This window comes from Canis aureus, chromosome 32 (assembly GCF_053574225.1).
Source record: "Canis aureus isolate CA01 chromosome 32, VMU_Caureus_v.1.0, whole genome shotgun sequence".
Taxonomy (NCBI): Eukaryota; Metazoa; Chordata; class Mammalia; order Carnivora; family Canidae; genus Canis; species Canis aureus.
In genome coordinates, this window is record NC_135642.1 from 35,507,609 (window position 1) to 35,528,347 (window position 20,739).

At 42.9% G+C, this 20,739-nt stretch overlaps 1 protein-coding gene across 2 annotated transcripts in view; it reads left to right on the forward strand.

Annotated features, from left to right (window-relative positions):
• The window catches only part of MAP2K1 (mitogen-activated protein kinase kinase 1), a 76,918-nt gene that overhangs the window by 33,460 nt on the left and 22,719 nt on the right, over positions 1-20,739 (forward strand). For both annotated transcript variants that reach the window (XM_077881565.1, XM_077881566.1), the window contains exons 2-5: positions 3,296-3,506; positions 4,805-4,951; positions 14,649-14,726; positions 15,274-15,325. In XM_077881565.1, the coding sequence (XP_077737691.1) occupies positions 3,296-3,506; positions 4,805-4,951; positions 14,649-14,726; positions 15,274-15,325 (488 nt within the window). The remainder of the gene's footprint in view (positions 1-3,295; positions 3,507-4,804; positions 4,952-14,648; positions 14,727-15,273; positions 15,326-20,739) is intronic.

Below are 20,739 nucleotides of genomic sequence, written 5' to 3' on the forward strand. Positions count from 1 at the left end.
TGCCCTAACACTAGTGTGGAAGTGTATCCAAATTCCGTTGTTCCTTCCTATTAGTTTTCTGTTTTGGTCCTCCCCTGGTAGAGGAAGCACGGACTTGTGACTCTCTTTGACAGAAGAGAAAACACAGATGTGTCAAAGTTAATGAGTAGTCAGTCTGTGGCCGCCCAGCTAGTTGTTGACTATTTAAGGTAAGAAACTGGGATTCCCGATGACAAATGACTTGTTAGCATGGCAGTGCTGTTCCACCTGGAGTCATCAGGGAAGTCATGCCACCATAGCTTACAGTCTTTGCTGTGTCCTGTGGCACAGCCTTCTGAAAGCATACACCAGAAGCAAGTCAAGTCCCTTAGCCGGTGCTGTGTGCGGTGAGACTGGTGAGCATAGAAGGTCGAGGAGGGAGGAAGCCTAGATTTAGTTTTTCTTTCTGAAGGTAGGAGAATTACTTATCTTACAGAGAGTCAAGGAAAATCAGCAGAGTTAGAATTTCCTCTTTTTCTTTGCTAGATGGATGAGGTTTCTTGTGGCCAGCATTACTTGCAAGGCAGTGTTCAGCTTGATGTGCAGGGCAGGCAGGATTGCATCTGGCACAGAGGGCTCTATGTAGGTACACCATCTGTGTGTATGATGGAGCCCTGGTATGGAAAATGCCCCACACTGGGATCTTATGCATGTCTGCAAGTTGATTCTCTTGAAAGTATTGAACTTTTTGAAGAGATAGTAGAGATTAGAGATTCTCTCTGCCATGGTTTCAGTCTTTGCTCTGTTGCTTACTAGCTCTGTGACCTTGGACAAGTCACTTCACCTGTTTGTGCTTGAGTTTGCTCTCTGCTGTGGATTAAATGCATTAGCAAGTATGAAACAGCGCAGCCCAGGTGGCTCAGCAGTTCAGTGCCTGCCTTCGGCCCAGGGTGTGTTCCTGGAGACCCGGGATGAGTCCCACGTCGGGCTCCCTGCATGCAGCCTACTTCTCCCTCTGCCTGTGTCTCTGCCTCTCTCTGTGTGTGTCTCTCATGAATAAATAGATAAAATCCCTTTAAAAAAAAAAAAAACAGCAAGTACGAAACAGTACACAGTGTTGTGAGGAGAGTGATTTCCTTCCATTCAGTCCTCCCCTCTCCCTCATACCTGCTCAGTGTGAGTGCAGGTTTGACCCAAGCCTTTGGGGGGTGTGTTTCTAGTTGGACGGCTGAGGCCTACAGGGCAGCTGTAACTTCATTGAAGTTTTAGCTGTGGAGTCTGCATTTGACAGGTGTCTCCAAACTTTGTCATTGATGAGTTCTTTGTGGAGTGACCTGAGAGTCAGGAAACCTGAAGGGTGTGTGTTGTGGCCTCCCAGCCATGCTCATTCTGGGTCCCTACCTCTGAGAGACTGGGGCAGCTGTGAGACTTAGTTGAGCCTTTCAGCAGAATGAGAATATTACCAGCTGTCTTAGTCTGGGCTGCATAATGAAATGTCATAGACTGGTTGGCTTAAACAACAGAAATTTATTTTCCCGTGGTCCTGAGACTTGAAGACCAAGATGACAGTGCTGTCATGGTTGGGTTCTGGTGAGGCCTCTCTTCCTGGTCTGCAGACAGCTACCTTCTTTTGGTGTCCTCACATGGTTGCCTTTGGTGTGTGTCCAGAGGCAGCGGAGGCCACCTTTCTTCTTATGGCCTTCAGTCCTATCTGATTAGGACTCATATGACCTTAGTTAACCTTAATTACCTCCTCAAAGTTCTGTCTCTGAACATAGTTACATTTGGGGTCAGGGCTTCAACATATGAATTTTAGGGAGACATATTCGGTCCATAGCACCAACCTTCCTTCCCTGAGAGCTACCCAGTGAGGTCACTTGGTAAAAATAGCCTGGTGTCCTCTGTGGCCCCTGTACTGTTATTTGTAAGGTATGTTGGGTCTTTCCATAGACTGGGGAGGCAGTAGGTCTGGATCTCCTTGCCTTCTTGAGAGTTGGAATAGAGGGTAAATGAAAAGTGGAAGGTGATGCTTACTTCAAGCTCAGTAATGGGGTGTATGTTAAGGGGTGGGCACCAGCCTTCTGATGTGTAATGATGCCCTGTCTTGTCACCCATGTTGTTTGTTTAGACTAGGACTAAAATCACATGAAACACAGTGGAAGCTCTCTTTACCATTGTCCCCTTAACGAACTCCCAGGAATAACGAATGCTTTTCTGTTATGCGTTCTTTGTAAAACCTCAGTGCTGCCCACAAGCGTGCTAAATGCACAGCTTGCAGGCTGCTCTCTGCCCTGCCCACTCGCCTCAGCACCCACTGGCTGAATTATGTGCTTACCAAGAACTAGTTTGTTCCCAAAGTCATTTGTACAGATGTGACTGGTATTGTAATTAAGTCATGTCCTTAAATATCAGGTAAACTGGTAAAATAAGCCTGCAAATGCAGTGGGTCACCCCCCCCCCCCACACACACACACACTTTGAACACTAATTAGAAGCCATGGAAAGATTCAATAAGTCCAGCTCACTAAAACATTACTGTCAAATTAGATGGGCGTTAAGATTGGGGGAAAACCTAAAACTCTTACAGTTTTATTTTGATATTATTCTTTTGACTCCACTTTAATGAATTGGACATTGGAAATGATGGACAACAGATCATGTTCTGGTTCACGTAAGGAAGATGATGTGGGGCTCTTACCAATGGATCTTTACTCAAAGTGAGGTCTTCCCCTACCTACATTAGAAGGTGGATGAATGCACATTTATATATGTGATACAAAAGTAAAAATTTTAGGTATATATATTTTAGGATTCCTTGCTTTATTTTGATGAACCTATCCCCTGACCTGTTTACAGGTCAGAGGAGAGTGTCTGCTGTTGCCATTCAGCTTAGAGCCTGTTTTGATGGTTTGGCTTGATTTCAGTTAGTGGTTTTAGGGCATAGATTTGATTTTGTGTATGATGTTAACTTAATAAATCCAATACCAGTGGGGCTTTGGGAACTGGGATTTTAAGGCAAATGAAAGTGGCTTGTTCTGGATTTTAGCAGATTCTTTGGTTCCTTCTGTAGACTTTCAGAATAGTGAAGAGACCTAATTTCCTCATTTGACAAATAAGGAAACCGAGGCTTCGAGAGAAGGGTGTCAGAGGGGAGGGGTGTCTGGTGGTGTATTGAAGGGAGCAGAGGCAGGCCCACTGCACATGGAACTGTCCCCCAGAACCCCTGCATCCATTCTCCTATCCGGCCTGGGAGCTGGAACTCTCCACCATACAAGTGCTCCTCTAGGGGGGACCTCTCTGATGCCAGTTCTGACTCGTGCTCCCCCCTTTGGGACAGGACCAACCTGGAGGCCTTGCAGAAGAAGCTGGAGGAGCTGGAGCTTGATGAGCAGCAGCGGAAGCGCCTTGAGGCCTTTCTCACCCAGAAGCAGAAGGTCGGGGAACTGAAGGATGACGACTTCGAGAAGATCAGTGAGCTGGGTGCTGGCAACGGTGGCGTGGTGTTCAAGGTCTCCCACAAGCCGTCCGGCCTAGTCATGGCCAGAAAGGTGAGGCCACTCAAAAAAAAAAAGAAAAAAAAAAGAAAAAAGAAAAAAAAAAAGGGCTGAATGGGATTTGACTTGGTGAATAGGTAATTGGATTATCTCTTGGAAGATCTGGGGCCAGTGGAAGGAAGACTGACTTTTCATTCAGTACCTTTTTGTGCTATTGGAATTTTGAGCTCCTGTTATCTATCAGATTATAGGATAAACATACTGATGATGTGTTAGTGTATTTATCCCCACCCCCAGACTGGAAAATAACGGCAAGTGACCTTCCTTAGCTTTGTGCGTGCTCTAGAAAGAATGCAGGGGTGCCTATTTGCCATTATCCCGTGCAGGAGAAGCTGCTTTTATTTAGCTAGCTCCAGCAATGCACCGACTTATCAGGTTGTTTGCCCGAGGTCCAACCCTGTGGATGCTTCCTCTGCAGCTCCCTGCAGTGTAACATCTCAGCCCCCCGCTGTGGTCAGCAGTGTTGGAGCTGGACTTCCTGTGGAGCCATGGTCCTCCTCTTTCTGAAAACGGCCCCTGCTCTGGCAAGGCTGGGCTCTTCCATGTTTTCCAGCATACCATGTTTAATCCTGACTGCACATGTTTGCTTGGGCCACTCCTTCCATCCTCTTGAATAGTGCCCGTCCTTATGGCTCGCCTCCTGTCTGGCTCTCACTAGCAGCTTCAGCCCACACCAATAACCATGGCTTCCAGGTTCTCTGGCACTCCTTGTCTGTGACCCTTTCTAGCAGCTTTCTATTATTCAGTAACCATTTCATATGCCTGATGTGTCTGCCGCCTGTCTCTCTGGATGAAACCAGGGACAACATGAGGGGGACATAAGGTGGCACCTGAGGCCCTGGCTGACTCTTAACCACCTCGGGCTCCAGAGGTCAAGGGGAAATCTGGGCAGCCTAGGTCACATACTCAGTTCCTCATACCCTTCTACTCCCATAGCCCTCAGGTATCAGCCAGGTTCTCAAGGCTACTTTTCCCTCCTCTCTCAGCTTCACTGCTCCTTTTGGAGGAAACTCTCCATTCAGCTTTGTTCTCAGGAGGTGTGAGGCCCCCCCCCACCCCCAGTCTTGGCTCCTAGGAGCAGAGGCATAGCCACTCTCCCCTCGTTACAGCTCCTTCAGAACCCATACTTGCCTTGGTTAGTTGGTACTGAGTGCTTTGGGCAAAAACTTGGTAGTTAAAACTTACCTGTTTTCTCTCTTCCTACCTTTAAGAGCGTAAGCATTTAAGAAAGCTTCTTTCCATCCATCCATATATTTTTAAAGCCTCTCTTCCTCCCACCTCTCTTTCCCCAGCTAATTCACCTGGAGATCAAACCTGCAATCCGGAACCAGATCATAAGGGAGCTACAGGTTCTACATGAGTGCAACTCCCCGTACATCGTGGGCTTCTATGGTGCATTCTACAGCGATGGCGAGATCAGTATCTGCATGGAGCACATGGTATGTGGCAACCTGTCAGCCTCTGCAGGAATGGCCTGGGAGTTGGATGACTCTGGTCTCATCTTTGGTTGGGGAAGCAACCAGCTGCCCACACTGTCCTCTCCCCAGCCCAGCTCCAGATCCACATCACTGTCTTGGGCCTCTGGGAAGACTGTCTATAGAACCTGGAATAACCAAAAGATAATAGGCCTCTTTCCTTGGTCCCCTCCTCTCTTCAAAGAGAGGTGGCAGCAACCATAGATCCCTGCAGGGTGTGCTGAGAGCCCATCTCTCAACTTTCTTGACCCCAAGGGTTTGATAAGAGTGAAATCTGGTTAATACAGTTTAAATCCATTTATTATGTGCACTGTTGTATGCTAGGTACCCGGTTCTGGAGATGATGGAGATGAGACATCCCTGTCCTCAGAGTATAATCTGATTTAGGGATAGTCTCTGCTTTGGGTGTGCAGAGATGTAATGCCACCTGATGCACATCAGAGAGGGCAAGTAAGGGGGCATTAATGGGCTAATTGTGTGGATGTGAGCCACCAGTCTTTGTACCACTAGCTGCCTGGAGCCCCTTCCTCCTCTTCCCAGTACCTGACAGTAATAGTAACCACGTCCACAACAATAATAATGCTTGCAGTACTAACACTGATTAATTTCTTGGGTGTATATCATATCATGTTCTGCCCAATGCAGATTAATATTCTATTGCATTTTCTCAACAACCTCATTGGATGGGTAGATAATCTGCATTTCACAAATGAGAAGGCCGAGGCTCAGAGAAATGACTTGCCCAAGGTCATGCAGCTACTAAGTGGAATTGGTAGGATTTACACGAAGACTGTCAGACCACAGTGCACGTCCTTTCTTGAATCCACTGGATAGTGACTGGGGCTCTGTTTCCATCCTTGGTGCAGAATTTCAGAGAGGCTGGCTTCGTGATCGTATTTTTTTTCCTGTCCCCATTAGGCAGCAGGGGACTTTTGAATCCGAGATGTTTATTCATATCTCCCTTCTCCACAAAAATCCAAGTAGACACTGTTTTGTTTGCCACTGTGTCTCCAAAGCCCAAAATAGCCCTGGCACACAGCAGGTGCTCAATAATGATTTGTTTACAGATTGTCTCTTTCTCATAAGTACCTGGGGCAAGTCTCTTTCTCTTTCTGATTCTGTTTCCTTGTTTGTAAGATGGCCATGACTAGACCTCCCTCATTGTAGATTAATCCTAGAGGATTAATGAAAATAACAGAGTAAGTCTCGGCGCACTGACTCCAGGCCTGTCTTCTGTGAATGGTAGTGCTTGCTTTGTTTCCACTAGAGTTGACAGCTCAGATACAAGGGCTGACATGACTGAGTTTGTGCCCTTACGGTGGCTGGGCTTTCTTCTTGGCCGGGTAGAGTGTCCTGCCTCAGCTCTACTTCCTTTCTGACCCTGGACCTGCCCTGATCTCTAGGGAGAGAGCCTCGGTGCCTGGTCTTAATGAACTCCGGGAGAACCTACCCCACGCAACCCCCCACATCAGGAGGTTTGTCCCTTGCTGGTGCCCCATGATTTTGAACTTCTCTCCATGTTAACATGGAAGTGAGGAAGTGCCTTACACACTGTTGCAGGCATCTGCTGGCTTGTGTGGTGTCAAATGGAATGTAGAATCTGAAATGTCTTCTGTGCTCCTGAAGGTTATTGAGAAAGCTCTTGTTCTTCTTGCTTAAATGGGAATGAAGCAGACTCTGGGAAGCACATGAACATTTCTGGTTTGGTCCTCACCCAGGCTCGGGGTGCTGATATGTTCCCCTTGGGTCTTCACCTCCCTTTGGTGGTGTGCAGTGCAGGGGGAGGGGGCTGCTTCTTACGCTTTGGGTTTCTTGGGCTCTTTGTACTATTGATGATTGGTTTTTTAGCTCTAGCCCAGAGTTTTGGATGAAGATGAGTAACTGGTGGTAGAGGTCCTTGCAAAGTAGAAGGGAAAGAGGCTGGACGTAATGATAAACCAGTGACAGGAAAGGCCAGAATAGTCTTTTTCCTCTTAGGTGTTGCAAATAATTGAAGGTGGGTGGTGGCATGGCTAGACATAATAGTAACTAGCTTTCCCATTTTCCACCTCTTGGTGAGTCATTTCCATGGTATAGAAGTTGACCACCCTCCCCAAGGTGGTGGATGGAGGGAGCAGGGCCTTGGGCTTTGTAACAAGTCTGAGTTACAGAACCAGTAAGTATCAGAACTCAGTTCTAACTAATGTCTCTAACCAGGTCTGCTTTCTTTAAATGTCATGCTCTCTTAGACTTTTCACATCCATGCAGAGATATGTTTGGACCAGATCTTCTCTAGGGGCCCCTCCCCCTGCTAAAACCCTGTGTCTTTGTGGTTTTTGGCACTTTTAACCAGTCAGGGTTTACATTAGTTAGCATGGGTTCACCTTCACAGACACTTATTTGTAGTGCTTGTTATGTGAAGGGTTCCACGTTAGCTGCTGGGGGATGGGGAGACACTGAGAGTGGCCTCTTTGTTCCTCAGAGGTGTTCACAGCTGGATGGCTGTGTCCTAGGGCCTTCTTAGATGAGGAGTGTCAGTTTGGTCAGAAGGGCTTTTGAGCATCACCTCTGTGTCATCCCCTGCCTGCTGGCTTCTGATCCATCAGAGACTCTTCCTGAATTACCTCCAAGTTCTTTGTCGCTCAGCATTCTCCCCTTTGTGAGAGGAACCAGGATGCTATTTGTAGGATGTGCATGGTTGAACTCCAGGGTGCTTGCTTCAGAGGTTAGGGTTAGGCCCCAAACATTGATAGTCAGTGGTCTTTTCGTTTATTTAGAACTTGCTGGAAGCTATTTTGTTAGCCGTGTGTTGCTTCTTGCCATGTGGAGTTCAGTCTTTTTATTTGTCTTAAATGGACCTGAAGTGAGGCTTGCTCATTCTGGAATCCTTTATTTCCTTTGGATTCATAGAAACCATGTATAACCTTTGTGCCTCTTGCTCTGTCCTACCCACCCCACCTTTCCCTTCAGGAGGACGAGGTGACTCAGGACAGGACAAGGGTTGGTTTCCCATTCTCTCTGCCCATTTCTAGTATCTGCAGGTCAGTTTTCCTCCTGTGGATTTGGCTCTGTGGGCAGGGTAGGGTCCTCCCACTTTAGTCTCTGAAGGAGAAGAAACCTCTGGAGTTAGTCTGGGGATCCTGAGCCTAGAAAACTGGCTTTCAGAAGCTGGGAGGGTCAAAACCTATTGAGGACCAAGCACAGTGTCTGGTACCTGTTGGGTGATAGATATTGAGTGGCTGACTGAAGGAGGCCAAGATGCAGAGGGTGTGGTCAGGCCTGGGGCTCAGTAGGAGAGAGTTAGGCCTTGGAGTCAGCAATAGGATCTTGTGTTCCTAGGTATCCACAGGCCCTGAGAAGAGCTGGAATAGTCTGTTAGTACTAGTGGGAGGCTCAGAGCTACCAGAGGCAGGACCCTGTAGTGAAGCTGTTGTGGCCTAGAGTCCAAGTGGCTACGCTCCACAGTAGTTTTCTGCTGTAGCCCTAGACCCTCTCACCCCTTCTTGGTCTCTGAGTAGGCCTTTCCTGCAGGATTGCTCCTGTCCTGGCCTCCTCTGACAAGAAAACCCTCTGATTGCTGGTGGCCACTTCTCTTTTATGGAATTTCTGTTTTGTCTCAGCTTCCACATTTCAGAAGTGTTGTCATGTAGAGCTTTGTTCCTCAGCCACATCCCAACTTCATAGATTCTTTGGTTTTGCCTATGTCACAAGCTCTGTGTGTTCTTTGTCACTAACATTTCCCCCCAATACTTTACTAAGACAATTTCAAACACACAGCAAGGTGTGAAGGGATTGTGTAACATACCCTATAAACCTACCACCCAGATTCTGCAGTTATTGTTTTGCGATATGTGCTTTACCATGTATCACCCATTTATCCCTTGCTCACATCATTTCTTAGATGCATTTTAAAGGAATTTGTGTCACTGACATCCATTGGGCCCCATCTTCTAAAGGACTCAGCCAGGGGCTGACTTTTGCTAGAGATAAGCTGTGCTTGCTCTGCCCAGTCTGAATTTTTGAGACCCAAGGGGTAAACGGATGCCCCCTGATCAGAATAGGAATGCTCCTGCCTTGGGGGAAGTAGATTCCTGCTCAGGTGGTAGCTGAGCAACCAGAGAACTGAGGATTCAGAGTGGATGGTTCTCATGCAGGAGTAAAAGCTTTTGAGCTCTCTCTGTCTCTCTCTCTCTCTCTCTTTTTTTATAAGGTATTTGTCTCTTTTATAGAAAACCTTCACAAAAGCACCATTGACTTAATAATTGGCTTCTAAAAATAAGCACAATTTTAGCAGCTTTAGTCAAGAAAGGCAAGTCCTTGGCAACAGTGAAGTAGAATTAAAAGGTTGTAAGGTGAGTTGTAGGCAGCTCTGGGTAATTCTGACTGTGGTTCATGCTTCATAAATCTTGCTAATAATCCCATTGTTCACACTGTAACTCTGCTTATAGCTTGGAAGGAGGTGAAAGGAAAGAGAGCCAAGGTTTCTTCCCTTTTTTAATAGGAATATTTACCACAACCTCCAGGGAAAGAGTGAGCCAGACTGCATTCTGTCCTAAGCTGTGGAACCTGAGAACCAAGGGGTTAACATTTCAACCTCATTTTCACAGAGTTGCTTTGTTACCTAGTTTTAACTGCATAGTCCTCCCTGATAATTAGGCAAAGCAGATCAAACAAAGGATCTGAAACCACATCCAACTGGAAGCAAAAGAGAAATGGCTTGGAAACTTTCTGCACTGGAGTCCCTCTTCCCATTGGTAAAGGAAATTGAGAGGTGCTATCATGTTTCTGGAAGCCTGCTAACTTGGGTGTGGCTACCTGGACTCTGATGCCCTGATTTGGCCACCAGGGTCCTGCAGCATTGTGAAGGCCTCCAGGCTCACGGAGTGACTCAAACCTCAGCCTGGATCACAGCTTGGGTAGGGCTCCTCCAAGGACTCTGGGAAAATAAATGGGTCTATAGGGGATTTCTGTTTGGTTCTAGATGAATTATTCTACTCTCATGTCTGTGGGAATTCTGGCACATGGGAAATTTTAGATTGAATTTCAGAATCTTCCATCATGCACTGTGGATTCTGATTAGAAGACACACTATGTTCTGGGGTACTAGTGTACATTTGAGAATTCACACACAACCTGTACTACTTTGTTTTCCCTCAGCATCTGTGATCCAGAGTTGACTGTGACAGAAAGTGATTGGTTCAAGTGCTCCTTTTAATAAGCATAGGATTTTTAAGTGAATAATCTATTTTTAGCATTGTTTTAGGAGACATTTATTGAGGGATCTGTATCCTGAGCGAATCTTATTTTCTCATCTCCTTTAGAAAGAAAGCAGTAGGGATCCCTGGGTGGCGCAGCGGTTTGGCGCCTGCCTTTGGCCCAGGGCGCGATCCTGGAGACCCGGGATCGAGTCCCACGTCGGGCTCTCGGTGCATGGGGCCTGCTTCTCCCTCTGCCTGTGTCTCTGCCTCTCTCTCTCTCTGTGACTATCATAAATAAATAAAAATTAAAAAAAAAAAAAAAAGAAAGAAAGAAAGCAGTATTATATATCTTAGAGTGCCTTTCACAGACTGGACACTTAGTAAGTACTATTAATTGATTTGTAGGTTTAATTCCCCACTCTCATAAAGGAGTTCAATAATTTAAAAAGGTAAAAATATTTATCATGTGGAAAACTTACAAACAATAGAAAAGCGCAAAGAAACTACCATGCAACAGAAACCTCTCATCTTACAGCCTAGACTAGAAATAACTGTTGGTAACATTTTGGATGTTCTGGTTTTGTGTGTGAACACAAACATATTTTTATGTCTACCAAAGTGGGACTATGTTCTGTCATTTTGTTTATCATGCTGTGCCTTGTTCTGTGACCTTATGCTCCCTATGTCATTGAGGCTGGGTGGTTTTGGAGGCAGGGGGCTTACAGAGATGTCTCTCTGCTTGGCCACATCTTGCCACCTCAGACAGACAGTGTCCATGTCCCTCCTGCTGCCAGCTTTTCCCTTAGCCACTTTGTCCAGGAATCACTTCCTCCTCCTCTGAGTACCTGTAGTGATCTCTGTTCTCCTTATTCAGCTATTTCCTACCTTGTTTCAGAGGAGGATTTAAGGTGCCTGGCCTCACTGAATATTCTGTCTCCCTGAGCAGAGTGTTTTTGTTTTTGTTTTTTTAAGATTTTATTTATTTATTCATGAGAGACACAGAGAGGCAGACTCCCTGCAGGGAGCCCGATGTGGGACTTGATCTTAGGACCAAAGGCAGAGGCTCAACCACTGAGCCATCCAGGTGCCCTTTTTTCTGTATTTATAGTTTTTTCTATCCCTAGTTTCTCACACATTGTTATGCCTTTCATAGGGGTGATTAATAAATGATGGATAACATTGGTAAGTGCTCAGCATAGATGAGATAAGCAGTCTGATTCTCTCTCTCTCTCTCTCTCTCAAAATAAATAAGTAAATCTTTGAACAAAGAAACAGGGCACTTGAGTGGCATAGTCGGTTGAGCATCGACTCTTGATTTCAGCCCAGGTTGTGATCTGAGGGTCATGAGATGAAGCCCTGAGTCAGGATCTGCACTCAGCAGGGAGTCTGCTTAGGTTTCTCTATCTCCCTCTGCCTCTACCTCTTGTCCCACTTGCCCCCCTCACAAGTGTTTGCGTGCTCTCTCTCTTTCTCAAAATCAGTAAATCTAAAAATCAGTCTGAGTTTGCAGGAATTGTCTCTACTTCTGCGGGCGATTTTAAATTATGGCTGATAATTGGCAGCACTTGAAGCCATAGGGGTATGAACCTGGCCTGCTTCACTACATCAGGGTTCCCTGAGTGAAGCTTTTCTCCAAGATCTTAGGTTGCAGTGTAGAATCCATGAATGGGAAGGCCCTGGCATGTGAGCCCGAGAGACTGACTTCACACCCCATGTGTGTCATGTCTCTCATTCTCCCTTTCTACTGCCTCAGCCCAGGGTTGGCCTGTATCACCTCCTGCTGATCAGCTCCTTCACACTCTCCCTGCCCTTTCCTTCAGCTGCTGTGGTTTTCACTGAAAGCAGGCAGCCTGGATTCCTTGCCTTCTGTCTCCATCACAAAGGCAAGTCTTGATTCTTTGGTGGGGCACTGTGACTGGGCCGCAGGTGGTGGTTCTTGGCCTGACCCATCTCTGCATTTCTTCATGCACCCATGGTGAAGTAAAACACACGTCATCCCAGGAGGACTAAACAGTTTGATGCTTTTCTGCTTTTGATCTAATTGAAATACTTGTTCTTTCTTACTCTTTACCCCTGCCCTCCCGCCACCCCATGGTTCCCCCATTCCAGGTACAGAAATCATTCTTTGAATAAGACTGTAACTCAAATTCCATCTTTTTTTTTTTTTTTTTTAAGATTTTATTTATTGATGGGGGGGAGGGGCAAAGGAAGAGAATCTCAGGCAGACATCTTGTAAGTGTGGAGAGCAATGTGGGGCTTGATCTTATGACCTATGGGATCATGTGACCTGAGCCAAAAACAGGAATTGGACCCTTAACAGACTGAGCCACCCAGGTACCCCTCAAATGCCATTTTCTTCTCCTCCGTCTCCTCCTCCGTCTCCTCCTCCGTCTCCTCCTCCGTCTCCTCCTCCGTCTCCTTCTCCTCCTCCTTCTTCTTCTTCTAGATTTTATTTATTTATTCCAGAGAGGCAGAGACACACACAGGCAGAGGGAGAAGCAGACTCCATGCAGGGAACCTGACGTGGGACTCGATCCTGGGTCTCCAGGATCATGCCCTGGGCTGAAGGCAGTGCTAAACCGCTGAGCCACCCAGGCTGCCCTCTTTTTTTTTTTTTTTCCTTAAAATTTTTAAAATTTAAATTCAATTTAATTAACATATAGCATATTACTAATTTCAGAGGTAAAGTTTAGATTCGTCAATTGCATATCACACCCAGTGCTCACTCCATCACTCAGGAACCCCATACTCACACCCCCAACCCCTCCAGCAGCCCTCTGTTTGTTCCCTGTAGTTAAGAGTCTCTCATGGTTTGTCTCCCTGTTTCAGTCTTGGTTTATTTTTCCTTCCCTTCTATGTTTATTTTTCCTTCCCTTCTATGTTTCTTAAATTTCACATGAATGAAATAATATTTTTGTTTTTCTCTGACTTATTTCACTTAGTATAATACCCTCTAGTTTTATCCACATCATTGCAAATGGCAAGATTTCATTATTTTTGATGGCTAAGTAATATTCCATTGTGTATATATAACATACACACCACATCTTCTTTATCCATTCATCTGTCAGTGGACATCTGGGCTCTTTCCATGTTTTGGCTATTGTGGACATTACTGCTATAAACATTGGGTGTAGGTGCCCCTTCCAATCACTTTGTTTGTGTCCTTTAGATAAATACCTTAGAGTACACTGACGGGTTCATAGGGTAACTCTATTTTTTTTTTTTAACTTTTTGAGGAACCTCTGTACGGTTTTCCAGAGTGGCTACTCCAGTTTACATTCCCACCAGCAGTGTAAGGGGGTTCCCCTTTCTTCACATCCTCACCAACATCTGTTGTTTCCTGAATTGTTAATTTTAGCCAACAAATAGCATTTTCTAAAGTGAAGTCAGTATTACTTCTCTCTTCTGCGTGTGTAACAATTAAGAATTTATTCTGTTTTGTTATATTAGGAATTATATATTTACCCTACTTGTTTGTACTTTTTTTTTTTTTTAAGGATTTTATTTATTTGAAAGAGAGTGAGAGCACAGGTTGGGGAGGGCAGAGGGAGAGGGAGAAACAGACTCTCTTTTGAGCAGGGAGTCCAACTCAAGGCCCAATCCCAGGACCCCAGGATCATGACCTGAGCCAAAGGCAGATGCTTATCCAATTGAGCCATCCAGGTGCCCCTGTACATTTATTGAGGATGGAAACTAGGTCTTTTTTTATATCTCTGTCCTCCATAGAAACTAACACAGTTCATGACACTTGGTAGGATTTGTGGAACAAATTATTGCTTTCTGTGACATTTTTCTTTTGATTTTACTAACTATGATTTTTTTTTTTTTTCGAATAATACCAAATACAAGTTGTGACTTATATGCTGGTGATAAAATGGCTAACATTTATCGAGCACTTAGTATGGGCTAGAGTTCTTCTGAGTGCTTTATATGTATTAGCTTATTTAATACTTATAATAGCCTATGATTATTATAGTAGCCTTAAAATATCACCATTTTACAAGTTGTAAGTAACATGGTCCCAGTTCCCTTGATAGTAAGCAGCAGAGTTGGTGCTATGCAAGTTTAGACAGTTTGCCTCTAGAACCTCTGGTCCTAACCATATACTGTTCTGTCAGTTCAGTGCAAACCTTTGCTTTTAACATTTTAAGTAATCTCTGCACCCAACGTGAGGCTCAAACACACAGCTCTGAGACCAAGAGTCACATTCCACCGGCTGAGCCAGCCAGAAGCCCCAACAGGCTTCTTTTGATCCCTGAATTGATAGCTCACTTAATGATTATCTGTACGATTTGAGTTTTTGGTTATTTGATCCCTTGCACAGTGTTTTGCATTTCTATCTTTTGAGGTCTGGAACAAATCAAAGGGTTCCCTTCCAGAGAGATTTGCCACATGGGGGATTCACTCCTCTGCTGAAGTTTAACACTTGAAAGAATAGTTTGAGATGCTGTCACTAAGTGGGATGGTATTATTTTTCTTAGGATGGGGGTTCCTTGGATCAAGTCCTGAAGAAAGCTGGAAGAATTCCTGAACAAATTCTAGGAAAAGTTAGCATCGCTGTGAGTATATTGTACAATTTTTCTTCCAAGTCTTCTCATTGAGAAGTTAATGAGTTGGCAGGATATGGACAAGGGAGGAAGATAGTAAGTCAATCAAGGGAAAGTTTGTAAGAAAAATAGGGTTTTCTCACTGGAATTTTCCCTGTCTAGATTCTAGATATAATATTGTTTCTTTCTCTCTTGTCAGAACTAGGAAAGTGACTTTCTCTATATTAAAATCTGCATCTGCAGAAATAGGACAGGGTGTCCAAAGGAATTCCCATTTGTGGCATGAGAAAGCCTCTTTTTATATCACAGCTTTAGGAAAAAGCCCAAATTCAAGCACAGGGGTTTTTGAAGTTGTCTAAACTTGCAATAATCAATGCTGCTTAAAAATAACTATATGCCATGTGAAAAGATGGTTTCTTGATAATACAAGTTAAAAATAAGGGAAAAAGGCAAATTTGTGATGTTAGATGAAATATTTTCTAGATCATTTTAAAATACAGAGGCTGACTAACCACCACCACTTCAAGTTTCTCATTTTTTGACATTGTCTTTCCTCTAGGTAATAAAAGGTCTGACATACCTGAGAGAGAAGCACAAGATTATGCACAGAGGTGAGAAGTTTCTTGCTAGTTATATTGTGAATTGTAGCTGAAATCGAAAAATTGTTGTATCTTCTTTTGTGTTCTGTTTTGGTGTAAAAACCATTGAATAGTATTTTTAATTTTTATAACAAGTCTTTGACTAGTTAGTTGTTTAGCTTTGAAGTAAGCTTTATGTCCCACATGGGGCTTGAACTCATGATCCTGAGATGAAGAGTTGCATATTCTACTGACTGAACCAGCCAGGCTCTCCAAGTCTCTCACTATTTATTTAGTTTGATGGCTAGAGCAAGTCCCACTCTTGTTTTGGCCTGGCTTACACTTGTTATCTAAAGCTTTGACAGGCAGTCACCCAGTAAGCCCAAGTGGGAACTTAGTTACCTATCCACCAGTGTCACCATCTGCCTACTGGACTAGATAGTACATAGGCCCAAGGCCATGACTGACTGAATGTGAGTTTGAGTATAAAAGAAACTGATTTCTTTTAATAAAAGTACCTATACACTTACCATATGACCACTCTTAGATATTTACCCAAGATAAATGAAAAAATATGTCCATACAGACTCCTATACAGATATCTAAAGCATACATAGTAGAAAAAACCAAAGTGTTCTTCAACTGGCAAAGAGGTAAGCAAATTACGGTTTATCCATATAATAGAATATTATTCATCAACGAAAAGAAAAAGGCTACTGATGCTGAACCTCAAAAAACATTTATACTGGATGAGAACATCATGATACAAAACAGTACAAACTAGGGGTGCCTGGGTGGCTCAGTTGGTTAAGCATCTGACTTCAGCTCAGTTCATGATTCTCAGAGAATCTCAGGGTTGATTCTCTGGGATCAAGCCTCGCATTGAGCCTCCACATAGAGCTCTGTGCTCACAGCAAGGAGTCTGCTTGTCCCTCTGCCCCTCTCCCCACTCTTGCTCTCTCCCTTGTCTTGCTCTCAAATAAACAAATAAAATCTTAAAAAGGTACAAACTGTTTCTATTTATATAAAATTATAGAGAAAGCAACAACAGATCCGTAGTGATAGAAAGTACATCAGTGGTTGCCTGAGGGTCTGAGGAGAAATTAACAGCAGCATGCAAGGGTACTTTGGGGGTGGTGGAAATGTTGTATCTTAATCGTGGTGGTAGATGCATGCATGAATTTATCAAACATCAAACCTTCTGCTAAAGTCTCTCTATGTTATGGTATATAAATTACACCTCAGTAAAGTTTATTAGAAAAAAAAAAAAAGGTAAGCCAGAAGACAGAAAAGAGGGAAACACAGTGCTGTGGACTATGTCTCTTCAGCTGTGGGGTGCTAATGGTGACAAGTGTAAGGAGGGAGAGCTGAGGAGGAGTGAGGAGGGCTGATGGAATCGGCTGGCCAGCTACTGTAGATTAGGTGATAAATTCTAAAATTGGAATTGGTTTTTCAAACACTATAAAATGTGCATAACATAAAATTTATCATTTTTAACCATTTTTAGGCATATATTTCTGGCAGTAAATACATTCATGTTGTTATGCAACTACCACCGCTATCAGGGTTGCTGAGGTGTCAGTTTTGCTTTAATTGATCTGTAGATTGAAAGCCATCCTCTTGAACATCCCAGTAACCTTTATTGTAGAATTCATAAATTATATACAAAATGTATGTGGAAATGCAAAGGACCTAGAACTGCCAAAACGGCTTTGAAGAAGAAGAACAAAATTGGGGCACTTAGACTACCTGATTTCCAGATTTATTATAAAGCTGTGATAGTCAGTAGTGTTGTGTTGGTGTGAAGCTAAACATAACAGATCGAATAAAATGGAAGGATTCAGAAATAGACATGTATATATGTAGTCAGTTGAGTTTTGACAAAGACTCTGAGGTAGTTCGATAAAGGAACAATAATCTTGCCAGTAAATGTTGCTGGAACAGTTGTATATTCTTATGTACAAAAATGAACCCTCACGCTTATCTCACATCATAAAGAAAAATGAACTCTCAGTGGATCATAGGTCTAACTGTATGAATTAAAACTATAAAACATCTGAAAGAAAACATAGACTATCTTAATGACCTCTGTTTTAGCAAAGTGTTTTTAAATGGGACACAAAAGGCATGGAGAAGTATAAAGGAAAAATCAATAAATTGAACTTTATCTAAATTAAAAACATTGCTTTTCAAAAGATACAGAAACAAAGAGGCAAGCCGCAGACTAAGAAAATATTGGCAAAACCTGTATCTGTCTAGTGGCATTGTCTAAATTATATAAAGACCTCTTAAAATTTAATAAAAAGATAAACAACCCAATTAGAGAAATGGGTAAAGCTTTGAACAGATGTCATACTAATGAAGATAACATGGATAGCATATAAGCACATGAAAAGATACTGAACATCATTTGTCATTATGGAGATGTAAATTTAGTTCGCAGTGAGATACCCCTTCACACCTACTGGAATGTCTAGAGACTACCCATGTGTTATTGAGGATACAGACCAACTGGAACTCTCAGACACTGTAGGCAGAAATGTGAAATGGTACAAGCATGCTGGAAAACAGCTCCTCTGTTTCTAAAATGTTAAGTATGTGCCTACTCTATGTTCAGTCATTTCACTCAGGATTTTCTCTAAAGAAATGAAAGCGTATGTCCATTCAGGCCCTGTACATGACTGGTCAGGGTAGTTTTATTTGTAATAACCCAAAACTAAAAATAACCCAAACATCTATCAGTAGTTGAATGGTTAAACAAATTGTGGTACATCCATACACTAGGATATTATTCAGCAATAAAAAGAATAAACCATTGATACATGAAAAATGTAACAGACAAAAAAGCATATATCATGTGATTCCATTTATATAATTCTAGAAATTACAAACTGATCTGTAGTGATGAAATACAAACGAGTGGCTGCTTGGGGAATGAGGGAAGGAGGAGGGCAGGATTACAGAAGGGCACAAGGAGACTTTTGGGTATGATAATTTTGATTGTGGTGATGATAACATACATATGTTCATCAAATGATACACTTCAAGTATTTGGGGTTTATTATTTAAAAATCACATAACCAATAGGGGTGCCTCGGTCGGTAGCTCAGTTGGTTGAATGTCCGATTTTTGGTTTCAGCTCAGGTCATGATCTCTGGGTCATGAGTGGGATCAAGCCCCATCTCAAGCTCTGCACTCAGCAGGTAGTCTGCTTGAGGTTCCCTCTCTCTCCCTCTGCCCCTCGGGCTTGTTTTCTCTCTTTCTCTCCAATAAATAAATAAATCTTTAAAAAAAGAGAGAGAAAATGATATACTAATAAAACTGTAAAAAACAAACAAAAAAAAAAACAAAAAAAACAAACCAAAAAGCAAACACCCTCCTCAAAAAGTGAAGTTGTCAAAAACAGTGATAAAGCAAGTTTCTTAAAAGCAACCAGGGAAAGGGACAAGCACTTTGAAAGAGAGTTTTGTAGTGTTTTTTAAAATTAAACCATACAACAAATCCCTTAGTCCCTTGTCTCACTATTGACTTAAGAGAAATGAATACATTTGTCCACATAGAGACTTGTGCACAAATGTTCATAGCATCTTTATTCACAATAGCCCCAAACTAGGACCAACAAAATATTGGTCACTAGATTAGTGAATAAACAAATCTTGATAGATTTAAACAACAGAATGAAGCTCAACAATAAAAATGAGTGAACTATTGATACAATTTGGACGAATCTCAAAAACATGCAGAGTAAAAGAAACTCTACACAAAAGAACACATAGGGTAGGATTCCATGTATATGAATATCTAGGACAGATGTAATTAATCCACAGTAACATAGTAATAAAGTAGATTAGTGGTTGCCTGAGGGTGTCAGGGGGCTGGAGTGGGGATCTCCCTCAAAGGGATATGAGGGAACTTTCTGGAGTAATCAAAATATTAAATCCTGATTTTGGTGGTGGGTTTACCATTGTATGCTTTATTCAAAAACGCATCAAACTACACACTTAAAATGCAAAATCGTAGAAAGCTTTCTACTTTATAACTACACTAGCTACTATTTTGTCCTTTTTCTAGTGACAAGAAAAGTGTCAATAAGGAGGTACGGTATGACTGGTGTGGGGGAGCAGTTTTCTAGTAGTATATAGACCTTGATTTTTTTTTTTTTTTTAAAGACCTCTGAGTTCCTGGATAGAATATTTTATTGTACTTATTTCTAGGAAATAGGAATAGCTGAAAGAGGGGGGAGAGATGAACATTTCTTGAGCAAGGGGCTACGTTCGAGGGCTGCAAAGGACATAATTCTCACTCAGCAGAATCCATGAGGGACCGACCAGTCAGTGTTGTAGAAGGATTTGGTGGAGGAAAGCCAGTGTATCATCTATAAAATAGAATCCTCTTGCCTACTTCAAGGTTGCTGTGAGGATTGAGGACATTACATAAGGAAAGCAATTAGCAAAATGGTTTGCGTAAAGAGGGGCCTAACAAAGGTGAATTGCCTTCCTTCTGCCTTTATGTACGAAGAAATTGAGACCCAGTGAGGATGAATTTCTTTTATCAGCTGTACCTTTGTGTGCTGCTCCCTTTTGCTCTTATTACTGCCTTTCCTGGGAATGTTTACTTCCCAACCCTACCGCGTCCCTCATACTCCTACCTTTTCTAGGCTAAGTCTGCTCATCTTTTTAAGGTATAGCCCCAAGGCTTGGGAATCTGCCAGTTAAAGTTCAAATCTTAACTCTCTTACATACAGGGAATATAAACTCTTGAGTTATTTATTCATCCGTTAAATGAGGAGAGTTCATGCCAAAGGGCAGCAATTGCAAATTATATGCATATTTGGTATATTTGTGAGGATTTAAAGGGCTGCTTCCCATAAATCATTAATAAATAATGTTACTGTTTGGCTTAGTTATGTTGTTGCTATAGTAATAATGTTACTGTTTAGTTCAGACGTCTCTTCCAAGAAGTGTTCCCATGAACCAGTCCCCTCCCAGAGCAAATTAAGTGCTTTGCGTCTGTATTCCTTTGGCACAGTGTCCATCCCTTTCTTACTGTAATAAATAATGAGTATTTATTGAGGGCCTGTTATGTACCAAGTACTGTATTATGTGCTTTAGCTACTTTTCTCATTTATTGGTCACAGCAACCTTGTGATAGGTTTGTTTTGCCTATTTTACAGATATCGAAACCCTAGCTGAGAGTTTGTTTTTCTTTCACCAGTTTGTGAGTTTCTTCAAGTCAGGGGACACATCACATTCATCTCTGTATCCCGACTCTAGTATAACAGAGAATAGCTTGCCCCTCAAAGAGTTGTTAAATGGGTGGATGTGTGATTAACAGGTGTCAGAACACACAGGAATCAACAGTGTCTCCTGCCTCTAACACAGTCATTGATCTAGGCCTGAGTTTTTCTCTCCCCACTGTACCGTGCTCTGGGTTTTTGATGGAGAGCT